Source organism: Monodelphis domestica, chromosome 4 (genome assembly GCF_027887165.1).
Source record: "Monodelphis domestica isolate mMonDom1 chromosome 4, mMonDom1.pri, whole genome shotgun sequence".
In the NCBI taxonomy this organism is placed as follows: Eukaryota; Metazoa; Chordata; class Mammalia; order Didelphimorphia; family Didelphidae; genus Monodelphis; species Monodelphis domestica.
This window is the reverse complement of record NC_077230.1, coordinates 377,328,890-377,351,055: the sequence shown is the minus strand read 5'-3', so window position 1 is coordinate 377,351,055 and position 22,166 is coordinate 377,328,890. Positions and strand designations below refer to the sequence as shown.

The window sequence follows — 22,166 nt, the reverse complement described above, 5'->3', positions numbered from 1 at the left end:
CATCCAGACCTGGAACTCTTTAAGACATAAAAGGAGGTCTGAGAAAGCTGACAAGTTCCATCCAACAAGTCTGAATCTGTAATTTAGGTTATGAGTCTTGAGGGAAGGTAGCAAGAAGAAATGCATTTATCAACTTTTGCTACAATGTACCAAGAACTGTGGGCTAACTACACTTTACAAAAACAATCTCGGTTTTTAACCCTTACCTTCCATCTTCCTATCAATTACAAGAGGTATGGGATAGGCAATTGGGGTTAAGTGACTTGTTCAGGGTCACAGCTAGGAAGTGTCTGAGGTAAAATTTGAACTCAGGACCTCCCATCTCTGCCCTCTAATCCACCTCACTGCCCTAATCAATCTTTTTCAATTAAATATTTTATTCAGCTTACTATGTGCCAGGCACTTTGCTAAAAGCTGGATCATTTGGTTCTCAACACAATCTTGGGAAGTAGGTGCTGTTCTTATCCTCTGCAGTTGAGGAAACTGAGCCGAATGAAATTAAATTACTTGCTCAGGGTCACACAGTTAATGTCTGAGTTTCCGGTCTTGCTGGGGACGAGTATCCTCACGTCGATTAATTAGTTCAACCGAAATCAGTTGGTGGCACTTCCTGGGGTAGCCAGCAGGCGTCGCTGGTTTTCTCCCTTTCGCTCCCGCCCCCAACAGCGGAGCCTCTGCAGGGCGCATGCGCGAGAGCAGATCGCGGCCCGGTCTGGAGAGTAGGGGAGTTCCGTTTGGCCCACCTGGACTGAGGTAAAACACCCTGTGTCACCTAGGCTATAGGCCTAAGCCGGCGGGCCGGGCGAATACAGCTACAGGCCCGGCTTCTGCCGGCCGCGTGGCGGGCGGGCGGGCGGAGAGTTGGCGCCTGGCACTGGCAGTGGCGGCTGAGTTCAGCGCCGCGCGGCCCCACGTGAAGTCCTCTGGAGGAGGAAGCGGTGTCCGCGTGTGCACACCCCTTCCCCCAGCAGTCGCTTCTCGAGGCTGGAAGCGCCTCGTGCACGCGCGCGCAACCTGTCCCGCACGTCCTCGGGAGGCGCGTGCGTGTGTGCTGCCGACCCCTTTCCCCAGTCCCCGGCCCGGGAGAGGCGCGTGCGCCTGGCTTGGAACGTTCCTGGGAAAATTCCCGGGTCGCTTCTGCCCATCAGGTGGGAGCTGGCTGCGAGGGCAGCCTTTCCCCGGGCCCGATAGCCTCCGTGAGTTCTCTCCTCTCTTGATCTCTCCGGTCCTTCCTTAGAGCGCTTGCGCCGGGCGGGCGGGAAATTTCAAATCGCTGCTTCTGGGAGTCGCGAGAAGCGAGTTATTGAATGGGGAGTGGACGCTAGAGGGAAGGTCAGACTGTCCGGCCTGCTAGCAGCTGCGGCGCAGAGCCCTTACTCCGAGTATCTTTGCATGCCGGCTTTAACTAAGGTATCCGTCCTTCCATTGGTTACGACCTGAGATCTCTTCCCCCCACCCTTCCAAGGAGGTAGACACAAATACTGCTAGAATGTCCCACTACCAGGTCCTCGTGGGGGTTGTGACCTGAGAGTTTTCTTTTGGGACTAAAGCCTGGTGCGTATAGAATCCGGAAATATAGCATCGTGGCCTGGAAGAGACGGGAGCCCAGGGCCCTGGGCCTTTTGGTTTTTCACTTTGCGCAAATCCCTTAACAGCCTCAGTTTCTTTTCTTATAAAGGGAGCGAGTTGATTTGTATAATCCCTGGGGCCTCTTCCAGCTCTGAAGCTTTTGCAGGAAGTGAGCCCTAAGGTCTAGAAGCCAAGTGGTGAAGTGTAGTTTACTAGAGATGGAAAGACTGGGCCATTGTGGCAGTTAATTTTGAGTCCTCTTAACTCTTAGTCTTGGGCACTGTCCAGTTGTCTGGCTTAAGTGACTTCTGCAGAGGTTTATTATATGAGCTTCCAAAAGTCTTTCTCAACTACATCCCTCCCCAGGGGCACTTTTCATACAAAGAGGTTGGGTTTTTTTCAGCTTTGGACTTGCTTGGAGGTGGGGAAAAGAATCTCTAGAGATTAAACAGCTGTAGAGTGTCATTTTACAGTGATTTCCTTCTAAATGATAGTGTGTAGAGCTTTGCAAGAGAACAGTTGTTCATTTTTATGCCTCTCTGAAAGGTCCTCAGAGGACATCTGGTCTAGCTTCCTCAAAGGACAGGAGGGGACTTACCAAGATCACAGAGATAGGCCTGGAAACTTTTTTTTTATTTTAATTTTATTTCTTCAATTTAGAACATTATTCTTTGGTTACAAGAATCATATTCTTTCCCTCCCTCACCTTCCCTCCACTCACCCTTCCCGTAGCCAATGCACAATTCCATTGGGTATTACATGTGTCCTTGATCAGAACCTATTTCCTAGAAACTTCTGATGGTATTGACTATCATCCTTTAGAGGAATGGGAAGGGAAATTGCTTTTTTGACAGTGGTGGGTGGGACCAGAGCTAGACTCAGAGGAACTCAGAGGACTATGGGGTGAGAGTGCCTGATGAAAGGGCATTCAGGAAGATGGGACAGACCCAAAATATGTGCCCAGGAAATAGCTATGACCTGATTGATTGAGCAGGACCACTTGTCTAGCATGAAGCAGAGCAGTCCTGCATAGCAACCCTCTGTTGTTTATCCATTGCTCATTGCATCAGGGAGAAAGATCAGAACAACAGCCCTAAGACTATAGAGCTGGAAGGGACCTTGAGGACCATCTAGTTTAACCTCATTTTATGTAGGAGGAGGAGGACAAGGAATCTTTGAGGGTCTTGTAACACCTGTTCAGTTGATTTTTTAGTTATGTTTGACTTCAGTATTAAGGTCATGCTCCCATTTAGAATGTTGCATTTCTCTTCCTCTTCTTTCAACCTTTCCTTGGTTATAAGTGTTTTTGCATCTGATTCCTGCCTCCCAGAATTCTTCCTCTTCCATTCTGGCTGTCCTCTTATTCTTCCTCCTCTTAACTTCCCTATAGGTTTCTATAGCTAGTGGAGTGTGAATGTTATTCCTGCTTTGAGCCAATTCCAGTGAGAGTAAGGTCCAAGCATTGCCTGCCATCCCTCCACTGTTTTGATTCTTATGCTCCTCATGTGAGACAGTTTACCCCCAACTAATACTTTTCTCTTTTCTTAGTGTATTCCTCTCATCCCTTGATTTTTTAACGTCCTATAATATTCAACTTATTCCCTTGCTCTCTTATGTATTTTCCTAATCACTACCCTAGTAGGGATAAAGTTCTTGAGTATCTATGCCTTAGTTATCCTAAGCACTTTAAGTACCAGCAGTATCTTCGTTATCTCTTAATTTCTTAACCCCATTGTTTCCCTTAAGTATAAGTATCTCTTCTATCATAGATATCCTAGTTGTCACTTTCCCAGGCAAGAATGTGATTAGTTTAAACCCATTGAGTCTCTTGAGTTTTGTATTGTAAAATGATATAAATTGGCCTACGCCCATTTTCTAGTATCTTAGCTTTTTTGAGTCATAAACCCCTATGGCAGTCTCTTTGAAGTCCTCCTTTGTTGTTATTGTTCAGTGTTTCAGTCCTGTTAGACTTTGTTAGTTAGTCCTGACCCTTCTTAAGATTTTCTTGGCAAAGATACTGGAGTAGTTTGCCATTTCCTTTTCCAGCCCATTTTACAGATGAGTAAATTACTTACCCAGAGTCACACAGTTGTGTGTAAAGTATGAGGCCTTTCACCAAAAAGTGTATATATATATACACACACATTTACTATCTCTTCCCTCCAAGTCTGTGACTGCCAGGTATGAATGCATTTCTTTGGGGTCTCTTGTCTCTAAACCAAGGGAGCCTTGGGGAGAGATAAGAGTAACCTGAAATGTTATCATATAAGTAGGATTATCTGAGCTAATTGTTAACTCTTCCAGAGTAGGAGTGGTTTTGTTTTTCTCTTTGTACATTCAGTACCTAGCACAATGCCTGGAAATTAAGTGCCCATTTAATGAATGTCAAAGTTGGAAGAGACCTTAGAGCATTCAGTGTTAGAGGGAAGAGAACAGAGAATGATTCCATAGATTAACATATCCAGTCCTAGTTCCTGAGCTGTAGTCTATCTTCATCAACTACCTTTGGGGTACTTCAAACTGGATGTCTCATATAGTAAAAATGGAAGGTAATCTCAGAGAGATGTCTCAGGAGTGTCTGTAGGAAGAAAGAAGGGGGAATTTGAACTGTCAACATGTCTGAAAGATCTCATCTTTACCCCCAAACCTTCCCTTCTTTTAAACTTCCCTGTGGCTGTGAAAGGCCCCACTCTTTCATTTGCCCAGACTGGGAATCTGGTACTATCCTTGACCCCTCATTTGCTCTGACCCCACATATCCAACCACTTGTCAGATCTTGCCCACTTGCATGTCTATCCTATGTGTCCCCTTCTCTACAGCTACTGCCCTGGCATAGGCTCTTATTACCTTTCTCCTGGACTACTGCAATAGTCTTCTCATTGATTTGTCTCCAATGTTTTCTCCACTCTAGTACATCTACTCAGTTGTCAAAATGAAGTCTCACCATGTTATTCTTCCCACCCATTCCAAAAAAAATTTCAGTGGCTCCATTATCTCTAGGATCAAACATCACATCTTTTCTTTGGCCATTTAATCTTCCTAGTCTACATATCACTCTTTTCTGGACCTCTGAAGGCTGGAGACACTGGCTTTCTTGGTGCTTCTCAAATACAATACTTTATTTCCCACTAACTTGCCTGGGACATTCCCTCCTGATTTCCCTGGTTTCCTTCAGGACCCAGCTCAAATTCTCCCTTCAGTCAGAGGTTTTTCCCAGCCCCTTTCTTCCCCTTCACACTCCCGAGAGAGCTCTCTGAGATTGCCTTCCATTTTTTACTATATTCATGTGGAAAATGTCTATTCCTCCCCAGTGTTGTCTCTCCAACTGGTATTTGCCTATCTTTGTACCCCTGGTGCTTAGCACACTACCTGGCACATAATTCTTATTGATTGACATATAGAGCTACCAGCCAACAAGATCTGTATATAACAAAGTTCTAATTAACTGGCAGTTAGGTGGAGCATAGATAGAGTGCCAGGCTTGGAGTAAAGAAGACCTGAGTTCAAATGTGGCCTCAGGTATTTGCTAGCTGTGAGATCCTGGTCAAGTCACTTAACCTCTCAGGCTCAGTTTCCTTGACTATAAAATGGGGATAATTAAGCACCTACCTCCCATGGTTTGTTTCTGAGATGAGATATTTGTAATGTACTTAGCATAGTACCTAGCACATAGTAAGTGCCATGTGAATAGCTTATTAATTATGTATTACAGATGAATACAGAGGAGAGAGAATGAGGTTGGCTAGAGTCCTTTCTTCTCTACTTTTTAGACTTACTGGATAAGGAGAAAATAGCTCCATGAGTCAAGTGGAGCCTAAGAGGAGTGAGGAAATGAGGAGGAAAGAAAGAAGAATGAAGAGAGGAAGTGGAGGGAGCATTTATTAAGCCTTCAAACACTTTGGTAAAGGCCTGGAAAAGTGAGATAGGCCCTGCCCTCAAGACCTTACTTTCTAATGGAGGGAAATGCCATAATGGAAGTGATCTTAGGAGGTCAATTGATTCACAGGATGAACTTTTTCCAGAATTAATGATGATAGTATTGATTTGATTGTGTCCAGAACAGGAGGTGGAGAGAGCTTAAAAATGGCAGCAGTCGACTGGGTGGTAAAACAACCAGGGTGCAGTTCATTTGGATGACAAGCAGTGTCTGGGCCTGGCAAGAGAGAGTGGGCAAGATGAGCTAATTTTCATTGTCCAATCTAGACAGCTGAACCTCAGGGCTAGCATTCCAAAGATGGGTAGATTAACTGCTTTAAGGTCCAGCTGTCAAAGTCCATTTGCTCCAGCAGATGGAAAGGGAGCTGATTTGGTCTGTGGGAGGCTGGATGGGATGTTAAATGTACTCGTTTTGGAGTCTAATTATTATCAGAGTCCAACTCATTTGAGTTGTTCTTTAGCTCTGCGACCAGGTCTCCATGCACTTCAGAGCCCAAGTTTTCTCATCTATGATATGGGGATAATTTTTTGCTTGAGTTGTGATAAAAATGTTTCGTGAACCTTAAAGCTCTCTCAGCTTAGAAATTTATATTGTGATGGAGAAAGACAGCATTGCAAAGTGAATAAGAGACTGTCTGGCCAAACTCAGCCTTGATTCACAAATATTTCAAGTGTTTATGCTGGTTTTCGACATTGTTGTCTCCTCTCACTATCCCCTTCCTTCTTCCTTGTAAGGAAAAAAAAAACATCATTAAGCAAAGCAAACCTAAACATTGACCATGTCTAACAGTGTGTCAAGCCTTTAATCCACCATTTCTGCCACCACCCAGAGTGCAGAGGTCTCAGTCATGATCAGTTCTCTGGAGTCAAAATTGGTCGTTGCACTGGTGTTGGTTCTGATGTCTTTTCTGGTTGTTTTTCTATTGTAGAGATTGTTATACAGTATTCTCTTGGTTCTGTTTACTTCATCCAACATCAGTCAACTCACCTAAGTTTTATTTTTTTTTCTTATATTTTAAGTTCTAAGCTGTCCCCCTCCATCCCTACCAAACCCACAGTAGAAAATGCCAACATTGGTATAGATATATATGTGAAACTATACAGTGGATACATCCGTATATATTTCTTTCTCTGAAAGTGGATAGCATTTTCCTTTTCATCACTTTTGAGGGAAAGCTAGATGCTCAGTAGAAAAGGAGCTAGGCCTGGAAATGGGAGGTCTTGGGTTCAAATTTGGCCTTAGACACTTCCTAGCTGTGTGACTGTGGGCAAGTCACTTAACCCCCATTGCTTCACCCTTACTGTCTTGGAACAGATACTTAGTATTCTAAGACATAAGGTGAGGGTTTAAAAAATAAAGTCCTTCATAGTTCATTTGAATGATTATAGTACTCTGAATACCTTACTCTTTGAACAATGTTGCTATTAATATATATGGCATTTTCTTGATTCTGCTTGATTTGTTCAGCATAATTTCATGCAAGTCTTTCTGTGTTCTTCTAAAGTCAACCTGTTTATCATTTCCTATAGTATAGTAGTATTCCATAAATTTTTTTAAGCTACTGTGCTGCTCTTCATAGTTGCCTGTGGAGCAGGAAGACCTGCATCATTCCAAATTCCTTTCCAGAATAGTTGGACCAGTCCACAGCTCTACGCACAGTCCCTGTCCTACCCTAGCCTTCCAGCATTAGCTGTTGTCTGTCATTTGTTCTCTTTGCCAATTTCCCAAGTGTAAAGAAGAAACGTTAGTGTCATTTTGATTTGTATTTCTATTATTATTAGTGGTTTAAAGCATTTTTTTATGGGGTTGTTGGCATTTGCAGTTCTTCTGAGAACCTCTTTGTTCCTCTCCTTTGTTGGGTCACTTTTCCACCATAATTTCTACTGTTTTCTCCAGAATGGTTGGACCAGCACACAACTCCGGTGACCGTAGATTACCATGTATGTCTTTCCACTGTTTGTGCTCTTCTCCATAGCTAGGTGTCTGGCCAGTTGTCATGGCTATCACCATTTTGTTGATGCCCACTCTTAAGAGATGGACATTGACAGGCTTGCCTTCATTCCCCATCTTTTCTTACAAGCTGTTCCATTCCCTTATTTTCTCTCCTAAATACCAAGAATCCCTTGTAAATTGGACATCCTGAATCTCCCTCCCCCACTTTCCTTGCCCTATATCAAGGTCCAGACATGTTATTAGGAGGGCCAGTGATTAAAATTAGACCTTGGTTGTTTTGGTTTGTTTTTTTTCCTTCAGGTCTCCAACATGCCAGCCAAACGCTTGAACAAGAGAAATTCTCCAACAGAAAATGTCACAACTGAAAGCAAAAAAGTAAAAGGTAATTCAGCAGAATGAGCTTTTATTAACTGCCTACTGCCATGTATTGTGCTAGGGAGACAAAGACAAAAAGAGTCTTACCCTTAAGTTGCTTGATATTCTACTTGAGTGGGGAATGCCACACATATATAAAATGTCAGAGGTGGGAGGACCCTAGAACACAGAATGTCGAAGCTGGGAAAGATCTTAGAACAGAGAATGTCAGAACTGGGAGGGATCTTAGAACAAAGAAAGTCAGGACTAGAAGGCTTAAACACAAATTAGGGCCTTAGAAACCATCCTGAACCAATTCCCTCATTGTACAGATGAAGAAACTGAAGATCAGAGGGACTATGGCTTTGTCAATGTCACCAATTGTTGATAGCAATGCCAGGACTAGAACCCTAGTCTCCTCAGACACTTTGCTTCACTGTTTCTTTCAGAGCAGGAAGGGAGCTGAGACCAATGAGGATACCTAAAGTGGGGCATTTCTTCATTATACGACACACACCATATTTGCCTGTCTCTTATTCCTTTTTTTTTTTTTTTAAACTCTGCCTCTCTTTCCCCAGGTTTGTAAAGGAGAGTGGTAGGAGGTGGCGAATGAGATGAGGGCAGTGGGACTGGGATAGTCCAGTGTGAGGCACATTGGGTTGCTTCTATAAGTATGGGGGCTTTGTCCTTAGGGAAGGGGAGAAGGGAAAGAACAAGGAATGCTGCCCCTGGGGTGTCGGGCCTCTCAGCAGCTGATAAACTCAGACTGTTGTCTATTTTTTCCTAATGCTGGGGCAGACGCCAACCCACCAAACACAAGTAAGAGCTGTAACTTCCTGATGCTCATCCCTGCCCTGCCTGCTCCTCGCCTGGCCTCACTCCTTCCAAAATACAGCTCAATAGATCCCTACCTTCTGGGGTTAGGGGGAGAGAGGTGACATCTGCTGCTCCGCCTTTGTCCTTCCTCTCTCCAGTTCCAGCTATCCGTCCTGTCCCATGCCCAGGCCTGCCTGGTTCCAGACATAGCAAATGACAGAGGGTGTGATTTGGTTGGGATGGTAGTGAACAGCACACCTTGGAGATGAGGTCCCTATGAAACCACTGGCAAAATGCTGTGCTTCCAAGGAGGAGACAGTGCAAGCATTTTTTATTCCATTTTACAAATGAAGCTGCTGAGGGTAATTGGGTCAGCAGCTTGCTGAAGGTCACACATGATGGAGGCAGGACTATCAGAGGGAGGTCTTCTAACTTTTAGGTCTAGTGGTCATGATATTCTTCCCCTGACTCTCACTCCTTTGCTTCTCCAAGATCACTTGAGATGGGCATATCCCTTCAGCTGTCTTATCTGCTCCCAGACTAAGGAGTGACTTAGAGGAGAGAGGGCCATTAACAGTTTTGGTACCATGAGAGGAGTCAGCCACATTTGACGGTTTGTGTGGTGGTGTCCAATGTAGGCTCTGAACTCCCTCTGCTGAGCCCAGGGTTAGGGCCATCCTCCTGATTTCCCACCTCCATACCTTTGCTCTCCCCAATTCCTTTGACTCCTAGCAATACTCCTCAGGCCTGGACTTTGGACCTTGCCACACCTTCCATTCCCCTGAACTGTAGTTGACTTTTGGTTTTCTGCTTTGTAGCTTTGGCCCTCTCCTATACCCCTGATCTCCGGATTGTAAAAGAATCTCAGGCTATTTTAACCTAAGACAAGACTAACAGTTGGGAAAATAAAGCCTCCCCAAAATAATGAAAACTAGTAGGTAGGATTCTGGTGTGCTGGCTCCCACATCATTGCCTATAATTTCATCTCTTCCAAACTAAAATAGAAATGACCTTAGGCTTGTTTGGCTTCCTTCTGTTGAGAACTGCTTTTCTGTAAGGGCTCTGGTTCAGGAGTTTGCATACTCCCCTTGCTCCCTAAGAGAGCTCTCTCTGGTCCTCTGAGCATTTTTCTCTTTTTTTCCTCTCTTCTCCAGTCTTCCACAGGTCTCACCGAACAGAAGCAGGCTTGGTGCTGACCCTGGGCCAGGGGGATGTGGGTCAGCTGGGGCTTGGCGAAGAAGTGATAGAGCGGAAGCGGCCTGCCCTGGTTCCCATGCCTGAAGGCATCGTGCAGGCTGAGGCTGGAGGGATGCATACCGTGTGTCTGGGCAAGAGTGGTCAAGTGAGTATTCGGGGAAATAAGCAAGGGGTGTTGAGAGAAATCTCAGATGGTGGTGGTGTAAATGAAGTAATGCAGGGTGGCCCACCTCCCTCCTACTCTGTAGCCAGAGCAAATGGTGACTGTTTGAGGTCCTCGACTGTAGCTATATTGAGTTAATAGGCCCATATGGTGACTAAACCAGACTGTCTGGGCCATTGCCATAGAATACATGAGAGCAGACACCTAGCCCATGGCATGGAGTCAATGTCTGGAGTTTACAACTGGGTTTGTGTTCCGGGTACAGGTCTACACCTTTGGCTGCAACGATGAGGGTGCCCTTGGGAGGGACACCAGTGTAGAAGGCTCAGAAACTGTCCCGGGGAGAGTGGATCTTTCAGAGAAGGTGGTGCAGGTTTCAGCAGGAGACAGCCACACCGCAGCACTCACTGAGGATGGTCGAGTTTTCCTCTGGGGCTCCTTCCGGGTAAGACCACCACCACCTGGCGTCCTAGGAGGAATGACAGGGTCTGGGGGAAGTGAGGTATTAAGCCTAGGTGGTAGTAAGATGAAGTTCTCCTCCCAGCTCTTTATTTTGTAATTGAGGAGTCTGAACTCTAAAGAGAGAAAGTGACCCAAAGTCCCAAATTAGTGACAAAGCTGGGCTGGAACCCAGCTCTCCTGATTTTATATAGGCCAGTGTTCTTTTGACTACATTGGAGCTGTCCCAAGATCACAGGATGATCCAAATGAATGTTTCCTTTACATTATTGGAATTATCATGTAAATCATTAGTGTCAAATTCAAATAGAAAGATCTCTCTGGGTTGGATATTGATTTAGAAATTAATATTATGTGATATTTTTAATTTATTTTGTTAAACATTTCCCAATCACATATTAATCTGGTTCTGGCTGCACTGCTGCTTTTTTAATACTTTGACGTAAATCGTTCTCCTGGTTCATCTTCACTGTGTATCACAAGTTTCCCTTCATTTCACTGAATTCTTCATAGTAGTCTATTTCCAGTGGCACAATAACATGCCATTATCCTAACACATTTATTCTCTGCCATTGTTGGAGCTTTTCCCAACCTCTAGCCTCCTGTGTTGTTTTCTACTTTATTATTATTTTTTAAACCCTTACCTTCTGTCTTGGAGTCAATACTGTGTATTGGCTCCAAGGCAGAAGAGTGGTAAGGGTTAGGCAATGGGGGTCAAGTGACTTGCCCAGGGTCACACAAATGGGAAGTGTCTGAGGCCAGATTTGAACCTAAGACCTCCCATCTCTAGGCCTGACTCTCAATCCACTGAGCCACCCAGCTGCCCCCTCTATTTTATTTTTCATTGCCATAAATAATGCTGCTGTCAGTATTTGTACATAGGGAATTTCTGAATAGAGCTCCCTTGGAGTATATGGGAGGATTGTGTGATGTGTATGGTGGGCTAGACTGGTATAGGTAGGGTAGATTCTTGCTTCCCACCTACCCCTTGAGTAGTTACAATGATCAGATGAGGTGTCCATAAAGCTCTTGGCAAACCTTAAGGCATTCTATAGAGATGAACTGCTTTCCACCCATTCGCGGTATACCAATTAAAATTATCTCCAGAGACTGATTTTTCTTAATTTAAAAATAATGTATTAACTGACTGGTCAAAACATCCTAATAGTGCTCAAATGATTCTTTTGACCATCATAAGACAAATGAAAACTCCTCTCCTAGGTACCTATATAAATTTTGGGGAACTTATTCAGCCCCTCTCTCGAACATTCCAAGACATCTTTAATTAGTGATAGCTTTTTAAGAGGTGGTGTGTCACTGTCAGCCCTTCCCCAAACTGACAGATGAAGTTTTGTACTCCTGCTGGAAAAAACCTTTTCCCCTTCATTTATTAATTAAATTCTGTTAAAAAGGAAGACATGGCCTTGGGATTCTCAAGGGGGAGTAAAGAAAATGCAAAAAGCAGGATACTAGATGGTATCTCTAACCCAGATCCCAGACAAAGGAATACACAGTAGTTCTTCCAAATATATAGGAATTAATACAGTGTATGAAAAATAAATTCACATAATGGGACTACTAGACCAAAGAGTAGGCACAATTTCTAGGGTAGAACTTTCTAATGTTGTTGTTTTTAAAAAAACCTTTACTATCTGCCTTAGAATCAATCCTATGTATTGGTTCCAAGGAAGAAGAGTGGTAAGTGCTAGGCAATGAGGATTAATTGACTTGCCCAGGGTCACACAGCTAGGAAGTGTCTGAGGTCAGATTTGAACCCGGGACCTCCCAGTTCTGGGCCTGGCTTTCAATTCACTGAGCTACCTAGCTGTCCTAATGTTGTTATGAATTGTTCTCCAGAATGGTTGGCCTGAGAAATTGGTATCCAAAGCTGGAATTTAACAATGGAGGAAGAGAAGAGGGAGATGTAGGTCAAGTAGAAGAGAGAGAGAGGTGCTTCAGACTCTGTGAGAATGTGGGCCATTGTAGGTGAGGGTCCAGGAGACTGGCAAGGATAAAGTCAGTCCCAAGGACAGAGCTTAGTAGAGAAGGAAGGAGCAGGAGTTGAAAAAATAGCACATCATCTCCCATACCTCACCTATAGGACAATAATGGAGTCATTGGCCTCCTGGAGCCCATGAAGAAAAGCATGGTCCCTGTACAAGTCCAGCTTGAGGCGCCTGTGATAAAGGTGGCATCAGGTAAGTGCAGGATTTTTATTGGAGCATGGTCCCCCAGTAAGATTGAGAATTTATAGGCTTGTGGAAAGTACTGGGGCCAAGAATTTGTAGGACTATAGAATGTTTGGAGGGACTCAGAACATAGAATGTCAGAACTGGGTGGGTACCTAGAGCAGAGAACATCAGAGCTGGGAGGAGCATTTGGAGGTCATTGAGCCCAGTCTGCTCATTTTAAAGATGAAAGAGGTCCAGGGAAAGGACTTGCCTGGGGTCATATAGAAAATTAGTAGTAGGTTTTTATGTTGAGCTAAAATGTGCATGTTAGGCTAGTAAAAAGAGCCTTCCCCAGTTGATACCTTGACTATTACCGGTGATTGCACTGAGCAGAGGCTAGGCTGCCAGGGATCCCCAAGTTTTCCTCCTTTCTCCCCTAGGCAATGACCACCTGGTGATGCTGACAGTAGATGGCAACCTGTACACATCAGGCTGTGGGGAGCAGGGCCAGCTGGGCCGGGTGCCTGAGTTCTTTGCCAACCGTGGGGGCCGGAAAGGACTTGGTAAGTGACTTAGGCCGTTGCTTTGTTTCAGGCAAAGTTGGTCCTGTTGGCAAGGCTGAGTCCTGCCTTTTCCTTTGGATCCCAAAGATTCTGGAAAGGGTCTCCTGACTGCCTTAGCTGGGTATTCCCCCTAACATCCTTTTGTATTCTTTGGAATGAGCCATGTGAGTGAATTAAGTAGAGCTTGAAACAAACTAGATCTGCTTCATAATGATCAAGCATCCTTTGGCCCAGTATATTGAGCCTTTGGAGATTATGCCTAGCTGGAAGTGCTGGGGTATAATTAAACATCTGGGCTAAATTGACTGATCTGTAGTTCACAGGGCTGAACCTCAACAGGTTAGGGAAGGGTTGTGGTCCCTAAGTTTTATTGTAGAGTATTTATCAGGATACTCCAAAGATGGCCAGAGAGGGAGTTGGGTGCTATATCTGTATTTGCCCTCCCTGCACCTACATTTTCTCCCATTTCTCATAGTCTTCCACCATAGTCTTCATAGTCCTCCATGTTTTGCTTCCTCTCTGTCCCCATCTAGAGAGACTGCTGATCCCCCAGTGTGTGCTCCTGAAGTCTAAAGGCCAGCGGGGCTCTGTCCTCTTCCAGGATGCCTTCTGTGGTGCCTATTTCACCTTTGCTGTCAGCCGTGAGGGCCATGTTTATGGCTTTGGCCTCTCTAACTATCATCAGCTTGGTAAGTCCGAGGGTCCTTCATGGGAATGGGTCTCTTACCCAGGTGATGAGACATCCCCTGGTCTGCCCATTGCATATCGGAGGACTGTTTCTGCTCAGGGACCTTCTCCCTCCTTCCTCAAAGCCTTATATAGGACCATTCTCTCTCCATGACATCCTGTAGGAGGTAATAGGATGGATTCATAGAGTCATCCTGCATAGAGCAGAAAGAGACTACAGAGCTTCCTCATTTTACTAATAAGGAAATTGCAACCCTTGCAGCTTGTGTGACTTGCCTACTAATAAAGCTAGCTCCCTCAGAAATAGGATTTGGATCCAAATCCTCTTATGCCCAGGCCAAGGGTTCTTTCTATGGTGTATGTTGCTTCACATAGTGCTGGGTTGGCTCCTTTTGGGGATGTGGTTAGTCCATCTTCCCTAGGCTATTTGGGTTCATGCAACTATCCAGCATAGTTTGTCTTTCAGAGCTCTCAGGCTGAACACATAAGGAAGGAGTCTAGGCTAAGTAACTCAGCCAGGAAACAAAGCCAAGCTGGGGATTTCCAATGGCCACAGCTGATGGGAGGCTAACTCTACAGCTTCTCAACCATTTTGTGTTAAAGACCTCCCCCTCTTATTCTGGCAGACTGGAGAAACCAGTGAACTCTTCCTCAGAATAATGTGTTTAAATGCATAAAATGAAATATTTTAGGTTCTATAGAAGAAACATTCTATTGAAATGCCTCTATTGAAATAGTTTTAAAAGCCAAATTTGCAATAAGGTAAATACATGCTTCTTTATTAGTACATTAAGTAATAAGAAAATATTTCAAATATAGGACATTGATGTAGCCCTATATTTTAGGCTTGGTAATATGGATTTTAGCTGCCCAGTAATGCATCTCTCTTTATAACATTATTTTCATAGAATTCACTGGCCCTGATAATGTTTCATCTAATGCAGTGTTTTTGTGGAATCAGTTAATGTCAGACAGGATGTTTCTCTGGGGCCTCTATCCTTTCTGGAAATAAGACTCAAGTCTTTGGACACAGGAAGAAGGACCATCATAAAAAGAAGTATTAAGAGAAAGAAAATCTGATAGGATTCAGAGGTTGAAGGACAAAATGGATATCAGAAAAAATCCTTCCTCCTTCTTTCTATGGGACCCCCATAGAATAGACCCAAGGTCCATGAATTTGTTTTTCTTCTATTTTGATGACTATAGTGATCCTCACCTATCACAAGAGTAACATTCCAGAGACTCCCATGCTAGGTGAAAATCTGCAAAGTAGTAGCATTATATTTATTTTATTATTCATGTATGTTTTAAGGCTTTATAAACCCTTCCTATATAAACCTTTTCCACACCTACAGTCATTAAGCCAGTCAACGTCCAGGATATAGAATACAGCACTGTGGTTGGTTGCCTTTCATCCCATTAGCCAGTTGTGTTCCGAGATAGGTGTAACTCAGTGATACAGAATTAGATTTTTTTTTTTAAGCTGCGTTATAGTGAGGGATGACTGTACATTTCAATATAATTGGTTTCCTTTCTAATCCTAAGTATTTTACTCTCATGAGTTTAAAGATGTTATTCTGGGAGTGGATCTGTAGGCTTCTCCAGATACTGCCAAAGGAGTCTTTAGCACAACAGAAGTTAAGAATCTCTGCTATAGAAATTATCTGTGAACCATGTCTCACTGTTGGTTAGTTTTCTCTTTCTGGTGGGGCTCTTCCCTGTGTGCCCAGTTTGTCTATAGTTGTTCTGCATGCTGACATTATAGACCCCACTGGGAAGAAGGGAATAACTGTGCTCTAAGGGTCCCAAGTGAAGATGGGAAAAGGGGCCACAAGCTTCCTGTCTGATTGTCTGGTTTGGGATTTCTCCTCAGGTATTCCAAGCACGGAACCTTGCTTTGCTCCCCAGAGTCTGACATCATTCAAGAATTCCACCAAGTCCTGGGTTGGCTTCTCTGGAGGGCAGCATCACACAGTTTGCCTGGACTCGGAAGGTGAGTTGCTCTAGAAGGCTCCCTGTAGATCAAGGGGTTAGTTTGTGGGTTTGCGAGGTCAACCAGCCAGCAAGTATTTATTAGCTACTTCCTATATGCCAGGCATTGTGCTAGGTGCTGGAGATAAAAGTACAAGGATGAGGGTGGAGTAATCTTTCTTTCCTTTGCCCTTCCTCCCGAAGCTTCTCCACTGTCCCTCATATGAAAAAACTGAGAGATGTATATGAAATAATTCTTTGGGACTCTCCAACTTTGAAATACTCTTCATTTCCCTGTAGGATAGCAGATTCCCACCAAAGATGCTGAATTGTTCCTTATTTCCTCTGGGTCCTTCTTCTATGTGACCATTTTCCTAAAGGAGGCAAGTGCCAGTCTCTCTAATCTTGCTAATTCCTTTGGCAGGACCCTGGGACCACATGATAGAATCCTGAGGCTTCGGATGGGGCAAACCAAAATTTGGGGTGAGGGGGAGCAGGGTCCAGAGGTGTTTGCATATGCTTTTTACCACCAAGTGATTCTTTTCCGATGGCAGGTAAAGTGTACAGCCTGGGCAGGGCCGAGTATGGACGCCTGGGACTTGGGGTAGGAGTCGAGGAGAAGAGCAGTCCAACACTCATTCAAAAGATGCCTGTCATCTCATCAGTGGCCTGCGGTGCCTCGGTTGGCTATGCCGTAGCCAAGGATGGTGAGTGGATGGTAATCTGTTAGCCACGAAGTAAACCTTCCTGCTGACTGGGGGGTGGAAGATTTCATCAGAATCCAATCCCTTCCCTAAAGGAACTTAAGGTCCAAACATCTATGAAACCACAGATACAGAGCAGTTTGTGAATCCAGGTGAGGATTATGAGATACAAGTGTCCCAGAGACATAAGCCCACTGTGAGGTGGATAGTCTAGAACTGACCTGGTTCTCCCTGTATGCTGTAAAGATGATTTTAGGGTTGTGACCTAAAATCTAGATTTAATTGGTTGCCAAATAAAATACCCAAGTCCGTCTGGAAATTTATGGAAATTTAATATAGAGGGAAGGAATTTAAAGAGGAGGGAAGAGGATATAGGATTTCTTCCGCCTAGCCTATGCTAGGGGGAATTTAAAATCCCCCCTCTAGGTCTCTGAAAAAGATTAGAGGCTTCTAAGAGGATAAAGTTGGAAAGTAAAGGAGGAAACTCAGCCAGAAACTCACCACCAAACCATACAATAGCTTGTTAAAGGCCAGAACGCTGCTCTCAGCTAACTCCACCGCCAATCAGGGAAAGAGAGAGCAAAGATCCCAAATATATAGACCTTTCACCCTTGTGTCTCCTCTAAATTTTCACATCTACCAATCATATCAAAGGTTTTTCTCCAGGACTGCCCATACTTTTAGTTCTCATCTTCTTTGATTTGATTATATCTTTAGAGTTACTTAACACTTCTTTGTTAAATTTACCTTTTGTGAGTTACTTGACCTTTTTGTGATTAATTTAATCTTTATAGTTACTTAACACCTTTTTGTATTAAGATCTAAAAATAGACTTAGTTTAAAGTTTTAACTTCACTATAAGGTGAGAACTAAGTACCTTCATTGTTCAATTAGGAGATTACAACTTTATCTTCCCCTAAAGTAGGTCTAAGTAGGGTGGAGTAATTTAGAGTTCCCAAGACATTCCTGATTTTGTTAAACTAAGTATCTTCATTGTTACAAACAGGAAATAACTAAATCCAATCTTCACAATGCCCATCTCTAAAATAAGATGTTGGAAAGACAGACGAAATGATGAAGACTGGTTAGGGCACACAAAGACTTTATATGAGCACATCAGCCTTTTCTCTTGGGCCTCTCCTTTCTTCCTGGTTTCCCATCCCAGGTGTTGGCAGTGCCACGGTTGAGGATGGGATGGGATCAGCAACAGGTCCAAAGTCAGGAATGCCTGCAGACCTGGGGACACATCCCAAGCTGAAAGTGCAACTACATGCCTGTATTGTATCTTCACATGCAGTCCAGAGCCTGCCCACTGCATCCCATAAAAATGTTATGATAATAAGATTGCCTCATACATATTTTGTTTGCTTTTCAAAGAAGTAAGTGTTGGACTAGAAAACGTGTACGTTTCTTCCTGCTCTAAGACTTGTGCCCTTTGAGGAGGATAAAAACAAAGATAGAAAAGAGGCAGAGGTAGCCCTTGGTGTTGTCAGGGTGCAGCTGGCCTAATGGGACCCAGAGGTCCTTATTGAGGAAGCTCATAGATGAAACAGCACAGGCTGTATTTGGTGGCTGTGTGATGTGGTTAGGAACCGTGTGTTATGGCATTGAAACTAGAGGGAATGGGGAGGGGTCAGACTGGCTAGGCCTGCTTGGCCCATGGGGACCTCATGGAGTTAGGGTGAGATGGCATCTGGGAGACGTCTGTGCAGTAAGTGCATTCACTCTCAGGGTGAGACCAGGTGTCTGTAGGATGGGTTAGGGCTTGGCATCTTGGACCTAATCAGTATGGGAGTGAGGTTTGGATGGGAATTTTGAGGAGGAAACAAGGCACTCATCACACCTTTCTTTTTTCCTCCCCCTCCCACAGGCCGGGCGTTTGCCTGGGGCATGGGTACCAACTACCAGCTGGCCACAGGAGAGGATGAGGATGCTTGGAGCCCAGTGGTGATGGCAGGCAAACAACTGGAGAATCGTGTGGTTCTCTCAGTGTCCAGTGGGGGGCAGCACACAGTCTTACTGGTCAGAAACAAGGAGCAGAGTTGATGAAACACTTAATGAAACTGTCTGTTCTCCCTCCCCTCCTCTCCATGGGAAAGATATAATTCCTTCAGTTGTCAGCAGAAAACCTCCATCTACAAACCTCTACTTGCCCCCTCCTAAGCTCTTGGCTCCTTTAGAGAATCATCTTGGAAACATCTGGATGAAGGGATTGCATTGAAATATGCAAGGGATGAATGATTGAGTGGATTTTTCCTACCCCAGAGCTGCTGCTCTGTTGTCTGTCTGATCCTCATCCACCTTCAAGCCCCCTCATCCTCACCTCCCTCTGCCTCTTGGTTGATGCTTATTGGACAAATGTGGTTGGAGCCTTCATAGGTCCTGTCTCCCACATTGCCTTTCCCCCTTTAAAGTCATCTGAACATTCACTGAACAACTGGCTTTGTTCCCCTACTCTTCAGTCCTCAGTATCAATAACTCTTATCTCCCTGGCCCCTTCCCCAGCCATGTGGTGCTGTAAGTTAAGGATGAGGCATACCCACTTCCCAGAAGGGAACTGGGTTGATGCTGTTCCCCAGAACTTCAAACCAGGCCCCCTAGGAAGAGGCCTGGCCAGGGCGGGGAAGAAGCTACAGGGGTGGAAGGCTGGGCTCAGAATGTAGACCTAGCCACTCCCCTCTGGCTCACAGCTTCCTCCAGGACAGTGAGTTTTCAGGCCACGGAGGCAAAGATTGTAGGCCGACCCAGCTGACCAAGAATTGAGCTGCAGTTCCCACAACCTAGCATGGCCTAAGCAACTCTCCTCCACTGTCTGCCACAGACTAGTCTGACACCATGCCCACTCACTGACACCTTGCAGCCAAATTCTAAACACTGTGAATGGCAATCGTGTTTTTCTGGGACGGAGAATTAACTTTTTTTATAAACTAATTTATAAAAATATGAAAATGTAAGGAGGTGGGGGTGGGGTTCCTTGAGTAAGGGAACATTCATTTGTACAATAGCTCAGAAAATAGTTTTGATTTTTTTTAAGTGTTTAGAGTATTTTGGTCAGGAAGAATAAGATCTTTTAATTAACACTTTGAATAAATTTTGAGGGTTGGGTTTTGTTTTTTTAAGTAATTGATCTCTTCTTTGCTCCATATAGGGGTGAAGTTCTCAGTGGGAGCAGAGGGAAGGGAGGGTTCTATGTCCCTAGGAATCCTGGCATATAAGAGGATCAATTCTCTGAGCCCCTTGGCCTTGGATGACCTTTGCAGACAATCCTGGGATTGTCATTCCTTAAAAAATACTCCATGAAGTGAATCCTATCTAAGGGCCCCCAATACCCATTGCTGGTACTGCTATGCCTGCCTGTCTCCACTCTTTGCTTAGGTGGGCACTACTGTGGGAAGCACTAAACTTAGGTCAGAAGATCTAGATAAAGAGTTTTGGCTCAGTTTTGAGTCATTTTGCTTTTCTAGGCCTCATTTTTCATGGGACCTTGTCATTTAGAACTGGAAGGCATCTATTCCCCTCATTTCACAGAGTGGGGACTGAATCCCAGAGAAATCTGTTGCCTTACTAGTCATTGGTAGAGCTGAGGTTTGAATCCAGGTCCTGAAGTGTTTTTTCTCCTTAACTCTGCTTTCCCTACTCCCAACATGGGGATTATCATATTTATCCCATCTACCTCCCAGGGATGTTAAGAGGATGATTTAGAGATCATAAAGTACTGTATCTGATCCTTGCCATTTTTATTCTGAAATATTTGCCTAAGCAGGAGTGAGGTAAATGCCACAAGCCATGGAAGAGGTCAGCATGTGGAGCTAGAAAGGACTTTAGATGTCCTTAGATCTAGTCTAATCCTTATTTTCCAGAGGAGAAAACTGTCCAGGCAGACTCTGGGTCCAGAGCCCAGGAGGGAAGTCCAGCTGAGACACTGCTTTTGTGTTGAATACTTAATCCATGTGGACAGCCAAAAGAGGTCAGGGCCTTTGAGCTCAACTCGACTCTAGCAGAGTTGCTAGAACTTCAGGCCAGTTGATGTATCTCAAAGGCAGTATGGCCCATCTTTGATCTGCTTAAGCTCTCCTCTCCCATCACCAATTTATACTTGGGTCCCTCATAAACCTTTGGGGACATCCAAAGTAGCCTTTTCCCTGAAAAGCAGCCGGACACATGGGAAGGAAATGATAAATTTTCATTATCTCCCTGTTCCTAGAGGCCTCACTACATGAAAACTTGGATAAGAAGAGGTGAGAGATCCATTGTAAAATAGATGTATTATCAAGCTCCTTTTGGTCTGGCCTGATGGGCTAGGAATTATCGGCCTTGAGTTTCTGGTCTTTGGTACTGGCTTGACAAAAGTATCTTTGGACTCTCTAGCCTGGGGGAGGTTGGGATAGGGAATCTGGTGAAGTGGCTTCTAGGGATGGCTTCAGGACTGATCCTGAAAAGCATAAAGGAAGGAAGCTGCAAGCCACCTAGTGGGGCAAGGTAAGTGAGCTAGATTTGGAGTCAGCAGCTGGTTAAGCCTGGCTCTGCCTTTCAGTAACTTGCTCACCTTGGGCAGATTGCTGAGAGTTGCCCTAGATGGTTTTGAAGGTTCAATCACTGTAGGTCTATTACTTGAGCCCTTGTTTCTTCATCTGTAAATCTCAGATAACCTTATTCCTGGCCCCCTTCCAGGGTTGGAAGATCCCTACATCTGGGAAAGTGTTCTTTGCCTAAAATAATCTCAAGTATAAAGTTGCTAACAGCCTACACAAATTAACCGGTCAAACAATGAGGAATTAAACCCCCAACGAAACCATGGAATCCAAATTATTTTTTCAAAAAATAAATGTGACAAAATGATAATGAACCCCTGTGCTTGGTGTCTCCGTTTGTTTAAAAGTTTGTCACTGTTGTTCATATCACTGTACCTGCATACTCTGATTCCATTGGAGGAGTTTATCAGTGGGATGAATACATGAATGTAATAGGAAGAGCCTAGACTCTTCAGAAGATTTGAGTTGGATAACTGACCCTGACACTTCTTGTGTCACTCCTGGCAAGCCTTAGCTTCCTCATCTCCAAAATGGGGATAATACTTGAATGACCTGCCTGAGATGTTATACAGTGCATGCTCCTCAGCATTTATTAAGCCTCTCTTATGTCAGGCACTGACCTAAGCTGTGGGGGTACAAAGCGCCCCGTCCCCCCCACCCCCAGGGAGCTCCCATTCTATCAGCACATGGAAGGTAATCCCTGAACTGGGGGGATTTGAGCTGAATCTTGAAGAAGGCCAGAGTATCCAAGATGCCCAGGTGAGGCAGACCATGCCCGCAGGGACAGTAATAGCCAGAGTAAAATTCCTGAAGATGGAATTGTCAGCCTTGAAAAACAAAACCTTGGGGCAGCTGGGTGCTTGAGTGGATAGAGAGACAGGAGGTTCTGCATTCCAGTCTGACCTCAAGACACTTTCTGTGTGACCCTGGACAAGTCACCTAACCTCCATTTGCCTAGGCCTTACCACTCTTCTGCCTTAGAACCAATACACAGTATTGATTCTAAAATGGAAAGTAAGGGTTTAAAGGATGACAAGCTTTGCTAGAGATAGGCTTTCTGAAGTAAGATGTAAAAGATGGCTCGGGGTCG

General features: G+C 44.4%; 1 protein-coding gene across 7 annotated transcripts; it reads left to right on the top strand.

The window, feature by feature from the left end:
- Positions 1-648: 648 nt before the first annotated feature.
- Positions 649-21,390, top strand: RCC1 (regulator of chromosome condensation 1). 7 transcript variants are annotated; one of them, XM_007491445.3, is made up of 10 exons: positions 649-753; positions 7,760-7,841; positions 9,784-9,971; positions 10,255-10,434; positions 12,550-12,646; positions 13,060-13,182; positions 13,716-13,871; positions 15,743-15,862; positions 16,395-16,547; positions 18,415-21,390. In XM_007491445.3, the coding sequence occupies exons 2-10, from the start codon at positions 7,769-7,771 to the stop codon at positions 18,588-18,590; spliced, it is 1,266 nt and encodes a 421-aa protein (XP_007491507.1). In that variant the 5' UTR covers positions 649-753; positions 7,760-7,768; the 3' UTR covers positions 18,591-21,390.
- Positions 21,391-22,166: the final 776 nt, after the last annotated feature.

Excerpts from the sequence above, each read along its gene's own strand:
- RCC1 (XM_007491444.3), top strand. Across the intron at positions 12,647-13,059 it reads TGTGATAAAGGTGGCATCAG|GCAATGACCACCTGGTGATG; the intron begins GTAAGTGCAGGA and ends TTTCTCCCCTAG. Across the intron at positions 15,863-16,394 it reads AGTTTGCCTGGACTCGGAAG|GTAAAGTGTACAGCCTGGGC; the intron begins GTGAGTTGCTCT and ends TTCCGATGGCAG.